Source organism: Pygocentrus nattereri, chromosome 8, assembly GCF_015220715.1.
Source record: "Pygocentrus nattereri isolate fPygNat1 chromosome 8, fPygNat1.pri, whole genome shotgun sequence".
Lineage (NCBI taxonomy): Eukaryota > Metazoa > Chordata > Actinopteri > Characiformes > Serrasalmidae > Pygocentrus > Pygocentrus nattereri.
In genome coordinates, this window is record NC_051218.1 from 30,798,863 (window position 1) to 30,813,032 (window position 14,170).

Genomic DNA, 14,170 nt, shown 5'->3' on the forward strand with positions numbered 1-14,170 from the left:
TTTTTATAATCATGTTTTTGACAGACAATTTCATTATACATGATCACCTGATCTTTAATGTGTGAGAAAATGTTCTCCCAGTAGGCCTGAACACATTCTGTAGGAATGAAGCCTAATTATCAGCATCATTTGACTAATTACTCAGTTTTCACATTCAGGTTTGTACTTCTGAAAAGAGGGATGTGAGTGGAAGAGGGTAGAATAGAGGGGTGTAAGTTGGGGATGGAAGGAATCTAATGGAGGAGAGTAGAATAGTGGGATGTGGGCAGAGCAATATAGAATAGAAGGTGTAGAAGTGTGTGATGTTGATAGAGGAGTGTTGAATGGAAAGATGTAGATAGTATCACATAGCATAGGGGGATGTGGGTGAGAAGTGTAGAATGGAAGGATGTGGGTGGAAGATTGTAGAACAGATGGGTGTAGATGGAAAGAATTGAATGAATGTGAAGAAAACAGAAGGATGTGGATAAAGCAATGTGGGTGGAAGAGTGCAAAAGAGATCTATATAATGTAGATGGAAGGATGTAGAATAGATGGAGGTAGATGGAGGAGTGTAGAACAGATGGATATGGGTGCAGAAGTGTAGAATAGAGGGATGTGAATGGAGTAGTGTAGAATAGAGGGATGTTGGTGGAGGGATGTAGAATTGAGGGATATGGGTGAAGTAGAGTAGAATAGAGGGATGTGGGTGGAGTAAAGTAGAATAAAGATGTGGGTGTAGGAGAGTAGAATGGAAAGATGTGGGTGGAGAAGTGTGGAGTATAGGGATGTGGGTGGAGGTGTGTAGAATATAGAGGGATGATGGGTGGAGTAGTGTAGAATAGAAAGATGTGGGTTGAATGAAGTAGAATAGAGGGATGTGATTGGAGGGAAAGTAGAATAGAGGGATGTGGGTGGAAGAGTGAAGATTAGAGTGATATAGATGGAGGAGTATAGAATACAGGGATGTGGGCGGAGGAGTACAGAATGGAGGGATGTAGATGGAGGAGTGCAGAATAGAGGGATGTGGGTGGAGTAGTGTATAATAAAGGGGTGTGGGTAGAGCAATGTAAAATGGAGGGATGTGGGTGGAGGGATGTAGAATAAAGATGTGGGTGGAGGAGTGTAGAATGGAAGGATTTGGGTGGTGTAATGTAGAATAGAGAGATGTGGATGGAGAAGTGCAGAATAGAGGAATGTGGATGGAGGAGTGTAGAATAAAGGGATGTGGGTGGAGAGGTGTACAATAGAAGGATGTAGGAGGGGCTTGGCGTCTCCCGCGCGCAGCCGTGTGGTGTAGCGCGCGCTCCTCTTTATTAGAAAAGGTATCAGCTCATAGGAGGGAACAGCATCGCGAGGCAGCAGGAAGAGGAGGAGGAGGAGGAGGAGAGAGAGGAAAAAAAGAGACGGAGGAAGAGGAGGACAGCAGAGCTGCATTCCATCCTTCCTCCAGAGCACGAGCCCGAGGCGCTGAAGCGAGGAGCCACCTGCAGAAATCAGAGAGAAAAAAGAGAAACAAAAGCTAAAAAAAAAGAAAAAAAATCTCGCGCCTCCAGCATGCTGCGGATTTAACAGGCGGAGTTTGCGCGCGCCTCGACCGGGACCGTTCTCCTGCAGGGTGGATGAGCGCTCAAACACACAGAGATGCAACAGATAAAGAGCCTCGCGCTGCTTTTCCACGCGCTTTTCTGGGGATTCGCCCTCGGAGGGTCTCCCAGTGTTCAGATAGGTACGTGTGGACGCTTCCACATCCACGGAGAGCCGAGATGCGCTTCGGTTAATGGCGATCCGGTTACGCAGCGCGTTCCGAAGATCTAAACGCCGTTCTGTGTGTGTGTGTGTGTGTGTGTGCGTATGTGCGTGTGTGTGTGTGTGTGTGTGTGTCATGCAGGTGGCTTGTTTCCCAGAGGAGCGGATCAGGAGTACAGTGCATTCCGGATAGGCATGGTTCAGTTCGCCACGGCTGAGTTCCGACTCACTCCACACATCGACAATCTGGAAGTGGCGAACAGCTTCGCCGTGACGAACTGCTGTAAGTGCGCTCTCCCTTCCTTTCCCAGCAGCCAGGGTGATTCATTCACTCCAAACAAATTCACCAAATGAGCTGTTTCACGTGCAAACTGAAAATACTGCATTTTATTTGAGGGCACTCTGTACTGGGACTGTGTTCAGCCCCGTCAGTCGTGCAAATGCATCGAAATAAGTCATTACTGCACAAGAGTGCGATGCCTTTATATGAAACGCTGTGACTGTGCGCTCTCCGGCTTTCTGCACAGATCAAAAGCTGTGATCTGCGCTTGCTGGGGGGCTTTTTCTGCTTTTCTGACAAGCTGGAGAGGATGTCATAGAGAGGGAAGTTCTCAGGGAGAGAAAAAAAGAGCAAAAGGCATTTGTACTGTTGAGCATGATAGAGCTTGTTAACGCGGGATAAAGTGTCAGTGGTAGAGAGTGTGAGAAAATGACCACAGCCCAATTCTGAACAGCTTCAATCATAAACATATCAGCAGAAGAGTTTTTGAGTGGCTCAATCAATCGATAGATAGAAATGTGAAGAAAATTACAGCAACAATTGTAAATGCTAGGAAACATGCCATAAAAATCTACATATTAGAAGTTCTATATGGTAAAACAATCTATAGTTGAAAATATGTGTGTGTGAAAATGATGTATGCTAGAAAATGAACCATGTTATACAAAGCTATATACATTAGAAATTCTATATACTAGGAAACAATACATGCTATAGAAATCTATATATTAGAAATTATATATGGTAAGAAAAGCTATAGTTTGGAAATTACAATAGGAAACAATACATGTTATAAAAGCAATGCATTAGAAATTCTACATGCTAGTCAAAGCTATATGTCATAAAAAAGCTATATGTTAAAAACCATAAAAAAAAAGCTTGCAGTGGAAATTCTGGATGCAAGGCGAAGGTATATGTTGGCAACTTTACATGCTGGGAAAAGCTAGGAAAAGCACTATATATTAAGCAATGTATATATGCTATGAAAAGCTATACATTTGAAGTTCTATATGCAAGGAAAAGTGATATTCTATAAAAAAGGTATATACTAAGATGCGATCTTGCATTTTTTGTAACACAAAACTAGTAGATAATCTAGATATATGCTAGGAATAAAAGCAAAATGATATACAATGGATGAGCAATATAAATAGAAAGTTATACTAGACAGAACTAATACACTAATACTGTATTTTGGGTTCTTCTTTGTCATTCTGCTAAGGATCAGTGACCCCTCCTCAGTTTGTCTTGCCTATTACTCATGGCTCTTTTCCTCCTTTGGGTAGAAATGAATCTGCCAGTTTCCTCACTCTCATTATTCTCACTGCGTATCAACAGGTCCCTTTACATAATGGAGATTTGAAGCTGATCAATATGTGATGTCTTTCATTCCCCTCCAGCTGGCTCACGCTGTGCTTTCTGCTCATGCTGAGCTTTAGCCTGGAACAGAGAATAAAAGTCCAGGTCAGCAGCTTGTTTGCTTTTTTGAAAATGTGATGAAGTCTCAGGGCAGGTTGTCGAAGCTCGTGTGTTAGGTTTTGTCCAGTTTTTGTCCAGCTCTTCTGAGCTACACTGGAGTAAATCATATTCAAACCAACAGGTTTCTATACATCCAATCCTGTATTGTTGTATACATGTAAGTAATCTGTATACACATAATCTGCATACATGTAATCTGTTATCTTAACGACATATATTTTATAAAGTTTACACAACCACTCATATTTCCAGGTTTCCTTATGTGGAGAATTTTTTTTAGATGTTACTGAACACCAGGCCAAAGGAATGTATCAGTCTCTAAACTGATATTGAAGAATTTTAATCAGTAGACTGGACAGATGAATCAATAGCTTTATGACTTCTGGTTGTTCAGATTTCTACATTACTGCAGGACTCTCACTTCATGAGCTCATTGTGAATTTCCCCAGAGGACTGTAAATGAGAGGTGAATGCATTTTTTTCCCCCCATAACAAAACCCCTAGATGGCACTGTGCTTTTACAGCTGTCACCGAGCGCTCCTTTCCAGCCTGCTGGGCAACGAATGTCCAGACGTTTGATCTGGTCCAGTCGCGACGTGTGTCAGAGGGTGAAATTTTGAGATAATATTATTGATAGTGAACAAGGCTATGCTGGCCAATCAGTTCAGAAAATATGCCCTAATAGTTATATGTAGACTATAGTTATACAATAGTATACCACTGTTGTCAGAAGAAAACCTTGTATATCCATTTTTCAGTTTTTGACATCATTAAAAATTGCCTGTTCTCCTTTATATTGTTTATGAATTTCATGATGAATAGACTAAAAGAAATGGCCCAAAATGACTTGGAAAAAATTCTGGCTCCATTGACTTACATTGAAAGTAAGGTAGGTTTTTTCTTCTCTTGTAAAGTTCTAATTTTGGAGATCTGAGGTTTTCTTCTGAAAATAGTGATGTGTGTATATGTCATTTCAAGGTTTAACTGCAGATCTAATCAGTCGCCCTTTACATTGTGTGATGATTTCATAGTGAATGGACTGATAAGATAAGATTATCCTTTATCAGTCCCACAACAGGGGAAAGAAATTGTCAAAACTTACTATTTACAAGTAAGAATTTTTTTTTTTTCCACCTCCTATAAAGTTGCGGTTTTGGAAGTTTGTGTCACGACAGTGACACTAGGTATATAATGCTATGCATATAAAGGTATATCATACACACTTTAAAAGCGATGGTCTTCAAGGGTCTAGTAGGGTTTAATAAAAGAAAATGGTTCTACATAGAACCATGCATGCTCAAAGAATCATTTGTTCTTCAGACTGCTGGTGAATGCGCTGTAGATGATTCTATATAGAACCTTCTTGAAAAGGATTCTATCCAGCACCAAAAGGGTTCTTCTATTGCTCCAGTGCTGCAACAGAAAAAAATAGAATAGAAGAACAAAAGAAGAAAATTTATTTTTTCAAAAAGAAAGCACATTCTCCATCAGTCTGAAGAACCCTTTCATGATGCAAAGGGTTCCTTGAATGTTCATGGTTCTCTCTCTCTCTCTCTCTCTCTCTCTCTCTATATATATATATATATATATATATATATATATATATATATATATATATATATATATATATATATATATACATATACAATCTGAAAGGGTTCTTCAGACTGATGGAGAATGTGCTGTATTTTTGAAAAAATAAAGTTTATATATATATATATATATATATATATATATATATATATATATATATATTTATATATATATTGCTGTCGGAAGAAAACCTCATATCTCCATGTTTTTCATTTTTATTTTTTTACATAATTTGAAATTACCTGATACCCTTTACATTGTACGTAAATTTCATGATGAATGGACTAAAAGAACTGACCCGAAATGACTGGGAAAAATGTCTGGTTCCATTGACTTATATTTATATATATATAAAGAGAGAGAGAGAGGGAGAGAGAGAGAGAGAGAGAGAGAGAGAGAGAGAGACAAAATATAAAAATTATATATAAGAAATATTAGGAATATAAGGAAAAGTGGCTAGATTGCCTTGCATTGTCAGAACTATATTGTTGCTTTCCAATAATATAATATAGAAATTATATATACATTTTAAAAATCTTTTTTTTTTCTTTTCGTTAAATTAGAAGAACTTTTAAGAAAATATTAAGAATCTGTTTGCTTTCTCCTGTAGCCATTTTACAAGGGTTGAAACCATCCGTTGCTCTCTAGGGTGGACAGAGCTGTTTTAAATTGAGCTGGTCTGCAACCACAGCGCTCTGGAGCTGGTATTTTCTCCGCATTGTTTGACTGTAAAGGTTAGACTCAGAACCGTCTCATTACTGAGATGTGACAGGTGCTTCTCTGGACAACAAAGATCTTGCTTTGTGCTGTTCTATGGATTTTATAATGAAGAAGCAAAACAACTAGGCATCAATGCAGCTACACCCTCAGAAAATGTGTTTTATATATATATTTTCTTGGCTTAGCATCCTGTTCTTTGTCATCATCCTCTTCAGTAAGGATTTTCATGAGCCTCTTTGAGGTTGCCTGAAACCGAGAGTGATTTTCACCCATTTTTCTTCAAACAGTGTGAACAGATGAGCTGTTTTATGTAGGATTTAATGCTCAATGTTACCGTACCCAATTTCTCTCCATGGACCCATGTCCCGGTTTCATATATGAAAGCATTATATTAAGCGCTGTGGCACCATAAACCTAATTTTAGACAGTGTTCATGTTGAACGAGGCCTATTTAAAGCTAATCTAGAGGGAAAGCGAAATGGTCAGCTGTCCATAGCCTATATTTTTTTAATTATCATAAAGAGTCTAATGTAGTAGACATTCTGCTTTTTTATATATAAATTACCATGCATAAGTAATTGAAGTCACTTACAGACTGAGCGGCTTAAATATCATAATATTTATCCATGTTAATCAATGCATGATCAATTCTGCATGTGTGATGACTCAGCGTGTTTGCTTTGCTGAGTTGGGACCGGGGGGCTTTAATCTGCATGTTTTCAGTGGGAATTCCCTTTTATAGTGGGATCAATCAAGCCCAGCAGGATTAGGCAGTGGTCATCAGTAGCAGTTAAAGCATTCCTTTCAAACGCAGCACAGAATTAATGGCAGTTCATTAAGTCTCCATCTTAATAATCTATAAGATTTGAGCAACTTTATATTTATAAATGAAAGAAAGTCATGATTAATTTTAACACGACCATTTTCCAACTTCTCTTTATTCATTAGTAATAATAAACAGGCTGTGTCTTCAAGACTAAAGTATGTAAATGAGATGTGTTCTGATTGGCTGCCCTGTGTTGTGTATATGTATAAATGACCGCACAAAAGCAAAAAAAACAAAACAAAGCATAGTTCCCATAGATGGACTGGGCAGTGAATGGCACATTGTTTGCATGCTATGCCAAATTCTTTTATTCGTTTTAATAAGCAGACCATTGCAGATTTCTTTGAGAAACAGAAAGAGGGTCCCCTGATCAACAGTGGATGCCGTAATTAAGGTAAAGCATCAAATTGTTTTTAAATGATTGAAAACAGTGATTCTGAACTGTTAAACAGTGGTGTCTATAACAGTCCTCAGTGTGTAGTGATGGTGTATCCAGGTGTTTATCCCTTGCTTACTAGAGGATTCAACACTGTTTCAATTAAAGAGACCTGCTGCTCCTCTCTGACTGAAGCAGCAGGACCCTCACACTGACATGTTCACTCTGTTCTCCTTCCTAAACAGCTACAGCAGGGAAAGGCTGAGCCACAGAAGATAAAGAGCAAGGGCAAGAGAAAAGAAAGAGGGAAATAAACTGAATTAATGATATAGTGTTGGGTTAAAGATTAAGGGAAAGATTACCAAGTAATACATGAAATAAAGAAGTAAATAAAAAAGAAAGAAAAAAGAAAAAGAAAGAAATACAGAAAGAAAGAAAGACAGGAAAAACAAGGAAGTAAGCAAGAAGAAAGAAATACAGAAAGAAAGAAAGAAAGAAAGACAGGAAAAACAAGGAAGTAAGCAAAAAGAAAGAAATACAGAAAGAAATACAGAAAGAAAGAAAGAAAGAAAGAAAGAAAGAAAGAAAGAAAGAAAGAAAGAAGTAAAAATACAATAAATGAAAGAAAGGAAAAGAAGGAAGTCAGTGGAAAGGTAGACAGAATGAAAGAATGGAAAAAGAACATAAAGGAAAGAAAGAAAGAGAAAAACAGAAAAAAAGAAAAGAAAAGATGGATGGATGGGAAGAGTCTGAATGAGGGATATACTGTACTGCATCTGAGTAAAGGGTTTGAATGAGTAATATACTGTACTGTATCTGAGTGAATGAGGCAGAATTAGTGATATGCTGTACTGTATTTGAGTGAATGAGGCAGAATAATTGATATACTGTACTGTATCTGAGTGACAGAGTCTGAAAGAGTGATATACAGTACCTTGTCTGAGTGAAAGAGTCTGAATGAATGATGTACTGGACTGTATCTAAGTGAGTGAGGCAGAATAAGTGACATACTATACTGTATCTGAGTAAAATAATCTGAAGGAGTGGTGTACTGTAGTGTATCTGAGTGAATGAGGCAAAATAAGTGATATACTATACTGTGTCTGAGTAAAGAGTCTGAATGAGTGATGTACTGGACTGTATCTGAGTGAATGAGGCAAAATAAGTGATATACTATACTGTATGTGAATAAAGAGTCTGAATGAGTGATGTACTGTACCTGAATGAATGAGGCTGAATAAGTGCTATACTGTACTGTATCTGATTAAATGAGTCTGAATGTGTGATATACTGCACTGTATTTGAGTGAATGAGGCAGAAAGAATGATATACCATACCTGATCTGAGTAAAAGAGTCTGAAAGAGTGATATACTGTACCTGATCTGAGTGAAAGAGTCTGAATGAGTGAAATACTGTATCTGAGTAAAGAGTCTGAATGAGTGATATAATGTACTGTATCTGAGTAAAAGAATCTGAATGAGTGGTGTACTGTACTGTATCTGAGTGAATGAGGCAGATTAAGTGATATACTATACTGTATCTGAGTGATTGAGTCTGAGTGATGTGCTGTACTGTGTCTGAGGGAATGAGTCTGAATGAGTAATATACTGTACTGTATCTAAGTGAATGAGGCTGAATGAGAGATATATTGTACTGTATCTGAGTAAAGAGTCTGAATGAAAGATATATTGTACTGTATCTGAGTAAAGAGTCTGAATGAGTGATATACTGTACTGTATCTGAGTGAATGAGGCTGAATGAGTGATGTACTTTATCTGATTGAATGAGGCTGAATGAGTGATATACTGTACTGTATCTCAGTGAAAGATTCTGAATAAGTGATATACTATATTATATCTGAGTGAATGAGTCTGAATGAGTGATACACTTTACTGTATCTGAGTAAAAAGGCTGAGTGAGTGATATACTATTGTATATCTGAGTGAATGAGTCTGAATGAGTGATATACTGTACTGTATCTGAGTAAGGAGGCTGAATGAATGATATACTGTACTGTATCTTAGTGAATGATGCCTTATGAGTAATATACTGTACTGTATTGGAGTAAAGAGGCTGAATGAGTGATATACTGTGAGCGGTCTGAGTTTAGAGTATGTTAACGAGTGTGTTAGCGCTTCTGTACTCTATAGATTATTTTTATGTCCCTCCCGCTGGACTCGAGGACAACCCTGATCTATTAAACCCCTCCCACCCCGCTCCTTGCTGGGCAGCTAAAAAAGCCCTGCATAAATTATCTGACAGTTCGATTTCCGCTTGCCTGAGCCTCCTCAGCGAGCGAGTGAGAGAGGGTATAATTGTGTTTCTCCCAATAAGGGCTTTTAAGGCTGACCTTTTCCAAAGCTGCGCTGTCATACTGCTGCTTTAATGTCCAGCACTGTGTCTCAATTTGACGACTCAATCATGGTCAGCTGTGTTAGCCACCGCTAGTCCACATGAGGCCTGGGCTGTTTTCATTCAGGGGTAATTAATTCAATAATTCAATAATCTACTTCACACAGTTGATACAGTGGCTGAAAAAAGGTGTTTAGGGAACTCTCTTAAAAATGGCAACACTCTTTGAGAGGAAGCATGATGACTTCTCTAGTGAGATGGAGCTCCTTCCAATGCCTTTGGGATGAGTTGGAGTGATCCAGAACTGATCATCCAACACCAATCCCTGACCTCACTAATACCCAATCAAATCCTTACAGCAATGTTCCAGCATCTAGTGTAAAGCCTTCCTAGAAGAGTAGAGGCTGTTACTGCAGCAAAGGGGGACAAACTCACTATTAATACCCTTCATTTTAGAGGAGTGGGTGTCTACAAACTTTTGGACATATTGGATATTTTATACAGATAGTTAATATAGTTTATGTATTTATCACTTTTCACAGTGTTACGATGTGACAGAAACACAGACGCTCGCGGATGAGAGGTCAGACTGTTTATTAGTCTAACGAGCAGCAAAAGCAACAAAAATGGGCAACACACAAAATAGTAGTCCAAGTTCAGTCCAAATGTCCAATCACAAATCCAAACAACCAGCAAAAGTACCAAAGAGGGAAAGACAACAGACGTAGTCAAAAACACAAATCCAAACGGTCAAAATTACAGTAAAACAAGAGACAACAATAAGAATACGCTCAGTAAGTTTCAGAGAGAAAATAATACCCACTGACTGATTGTCAGACCCAAGCTTTAGTACACTGTGCTCTAATGACACACAGGTGCCGTCAGTTAATATTCTGGGGATTGTGAGCGCAGATAGGTGCGCGAGCCTGAGTCCGGAGTCACAGGCTCTCCCAGGGTATTCTGGGAGTTGGAGTCTGACTGATGAGTCCAATGCGTGACACACAGTAGGCATAAAAAGCTTTTGTACATGGTTGCTTGATATGAAAGCTTCAGTTGCGCATTGCTCACTAGCAGCTCAACACAGTCACAGTAGTTCACACACAGAGAGACAACAGTGTCATCTGATACCAGAGATAGGGGGGAATATTTTTATTTGATTATGCATTAATCAAAAACATCCAATTCCATTTTCTTTCCATTGGTGTAATGGCCAGTAGAGAGTCTTCAGAAAGAGAGGCTATGTGTTTCATGTTAAAACATTATACCTGTGATTTGGTTGCAGGCACAAGTTGGTGAATAACTTTACAGCTGTAGTTTTCACCATGACACACAACATCAAATGTTTTTGCTAACACTTTAATTGGATGGTCCACTCTAAATGTTTAGTATGTCTTTAAGCAACGTTCAACTAAATATCTATTAAATGCAACTGATTGTGAAGTTGAGTGTTACTTGGATGGTCCACTGTAGATGTTTTGTAAATGTTCAGTTGGCCTTTGAGTAACAGTCAACTAAATATCCAATATCCAAATATTCACGTTCCGTGTGAAAGAAATTATTAAATCTTTCTCTAACCCTGAACCTAACCCTAACCGCCAAAGACAAAACCAACACCTACTTCCAACCCTAACCATAATGTTGTTGATAATCAACCGAACATCACCAGAAAGTTTGTTAATGATTTAACTATCTGTAGAGCATCTATCTACAAGGGACCATCAACATAAAGTGTGACCGTGTTTTTATATAGTTCTGCAAAGTAAAGAAACAGGTAAAGCAGTAGCTCTGAATATTATATGAATGTTTTTTAATATTCGCAAATATTCCCAGAAAAGTATCTCCCCTGAAGCTGAATGTGGTTTTGTTCCAGTCAGTGGATAAAGCATCTCACAGATCATCTTTGCTGAATTGTGATTTGTTTAGTTGTTTACAGCTAAATTGTTGTTATAGATGATGTATAAAGATTTGCTCCAAAAGCAGCTCTTGTGGTCAGCTGGTCTTCACTCTTGAAAAAACCATCAGGGCCAGAGGAAGATTTGATGAAGTCTTAGGTTGAACTGACAAATAATTTTTACTGTGCTATGGGGTACAACCAACTCAAACTTAAGCTTTAAAAAGGCTTGATTAAATGGTCTAATAAAACACATTTTGAAAATTATTAATGCAGAAAAGCACAGTCAGTGTGTGATGGACTGAGGGATTTCTCTTTCTGGCTTTTGGCCAGGACTAACTGCGCCACAGACACTCTCTCTAGATGCTCAGGATGTGCTCTCTTACTCATAGGAAGCTGCGAGACTTCCAGACTGTTCTGCCGTTACCATAGCGATGAGCTCAGCTTGCTAAGGCAGACTATTAGTCCGCTTTGTCTGCTGCGACGCTCATACACTCTACATCGTTGCCAGGCATGAAGGTTGATCCAGCAAAAACAGTCTGAAGCATCTGTACGCGTCTAAGTGCATTTGTTTTCAGAGCAAATTTGTCCTCCAGAGAAAAACAGGTCTTACCTAACTTGTAAAGTGCTTGGTTCCAGGGTTTAAGATAGGGCTTAATTCTTACCATTTCTAGATGCTTACAAATATAAAGTAATGTGGAAAATACAAAGACTGACTTTAATTTATTTAATTTCAAATCAAAATAGTGATTAAGTACAAGAACGCCATTTTAGATATTTTGAGATATAAGAAAATCCATTTAAGAAGGGATAAAATCATAGGAAAGTTTCCAAAACTAGAGTTCAGATAATGATTATAAGCTCCAGAGAAAATGAGACTCCTAACAACCACCTGCAAGACAGCAAAACTGTCCCCATCAGATAAAATGTAGTTATGTTAGAACTGAAGTTTGGGGGGTGGGGGTTACATGCCTGAAACCTTATCTTCTTCCAATCTAACACCCCATAAATTCACATCCTTAACTTCTGCTCCTAAATCACTGTTGTTGGAACCTTGTAGCTCCATTTTTGATGTTTTTGACATAATTAGAAAATGCTCTTTGCCCTTTACAAATTTTATGAAGAATGGACCAAAAGAAATTACCCATATATATATATATATATATATATATATATATATATATATATATATATATATATATATATATATATATATATATGACCATACGTCCTAACATTGTATAAAACCCAGTATGTGCGTGTGCGTGTATATGTGTGGGTGGAATATGATTTGTCCTGCCAGGGTGTGAAATCTGTTAGATGAGAAACACACACACATTCCCTTCCACGATCACCATGGAGATATGTCTGCCTGTCAGAAACTCATTTACATAATGCAGATTTTTTTTCCTCCAACTAAATAGTCAGAGCTTGTGGCGACAGCGCTGTGTTAGAAATCAAATTCCTACGAAGCGATTTCTGTGATATGATGCAGACTGTATCGTTAACACCCACACGCTGTTCTCCAGCTCCATGCCCGTTATGTCATCAGCTTTACTTTGTTACTGCCATCTTTATACGAAATTATGTCTCAACCTAATGCTCACAGCGAAATATAGTTAATATCTAATCAACCACATGATCACAGATTTGCACACAGAAGCAATAATCACAACAAAGAGAGGAAATCAGAAAAAGGCAGAGGCACTTCTCAGACAGCAGCTCACTTGTTGACGTTCCCCTCTGCATTCTTTCAAGTCGTTAATCATTTTTATTCATTGGCAATATTGCTCTTTATGAGTAACTCATTTGTAGCTCCGGTGGCGGAAGTTTTTTTTTTTTTTTTTTTTTTTTATGTAATCAATTGTGAGGCTGACTACATCTCCAAAACCACAAGCTAATTTCCGCCGCTGTCTGTGTGAGGTCTTGTTGCCATAGCAACCAAACTCAGCGATGATGAATGGGCTGTTTAGCTGGAGGTGTTGTGTTTATAATACTAGTCCATGACCTGCAACATGTCTGTATTAATACACTGTTCTTCTAGTATGAGTCTATGTACTGTAGACATCAACTCATGCAGTATTGCTTCTGAAATGAATGGTATTTATAGTTTGTTCACTCCCCTTTGCCACAGTAACAGCCTTTACTCTTTTGCAAAGGCTTTACACTAGATGTTGGAACATTGCTGTGAGGATTTGAGTGAGCATTAGTAAGGTCAGAATAGTCAGTTTTGGATCACTTCAGTTCATCCCAAAGGTATTGGAGAGAGCTCCATCACTCCAAAGAACACAGCCCAATGCGGGGTGGGTTTTATACTCCCACACTTGCTAACCTTAGATTCATGAGCAGCTGCCCCAGAGCATCCCATTCTATTGATCAGTGCCTTTTTTATAGAGAATGTACAACCTGGGTCTGCACAATTAAATCCAGATGATATTATATATTATATTGGCTGAAGTTTGGATAACACAATTTATACATCAACATTTGGAGTCCAGTCTCTACTTATTAGGGGTAATGGGTTTTAACCATTGTTTAAAATTAATTTAATTATGCAGTTTTCTTTAACCTATGAAATCCTATAGCTCTACACCCCAAGCCTGTACAACCTTATTTGAGCATTGCATGCCCGTAATTGCCACACTGGCTGTGCTAATGACAAATCAATGTTTCCCCCAATTACACTACAATGTCTTTTATTTTAATTACATATTGATTGAGCAGAAAAGCCTGACATTTTTGTAAAAATTCTTCTTACCTCTCAGTTCCATAGAGATGAGAGAGCATGAGAGACTTCCGTCACGGTTTGGTATCTGGTGCTATAATATGAATTGATTACAGATTTAATCATTTGTGTTTTCAGCCAGTTTGTAGTGATTAGAATGTTTGGCTCTGGTAATTACCGCATGCTAGTTATAGATTGT

The 14,170-nt window shown here is 38.2% G+C and overlaps 1 protein-coding gene across 6 annotated transcripts in view; it reads left to right on the forward strand.

Annotated features, from left to right (window-relative positions):
• Window positions 1–1,295: 1,295 nt before the first annotated feature.
• Window positions 1,296–14,170, forward strand: part of gria2b (glutamate receptor, ionotropic, AMPA 2b) — a 68,997-nt gene continuing 56,122 nt past the window's right edge. For all 6 annotated transcript variants that reach the window (XR_005130512.1, XM_037540281.1, XM_017682547.2 and 3 more), the window contains exons 1-2: window positions 1,296–1,708; window positions 1,871–2,011. Coding sequence is in view for 5 of the 6 variants with exons in the window: in XM_037540281.1 (XP_037396178.1) it covers window positions 1,624–1,708; window positions 1,871–2,011 (226 nt within the window). In the remaining variant the exon portion in view is untranslated. The remainder of the gene's footprint in view (window positions 1,709–1,870; window positions 2,012–14,170) is intronic.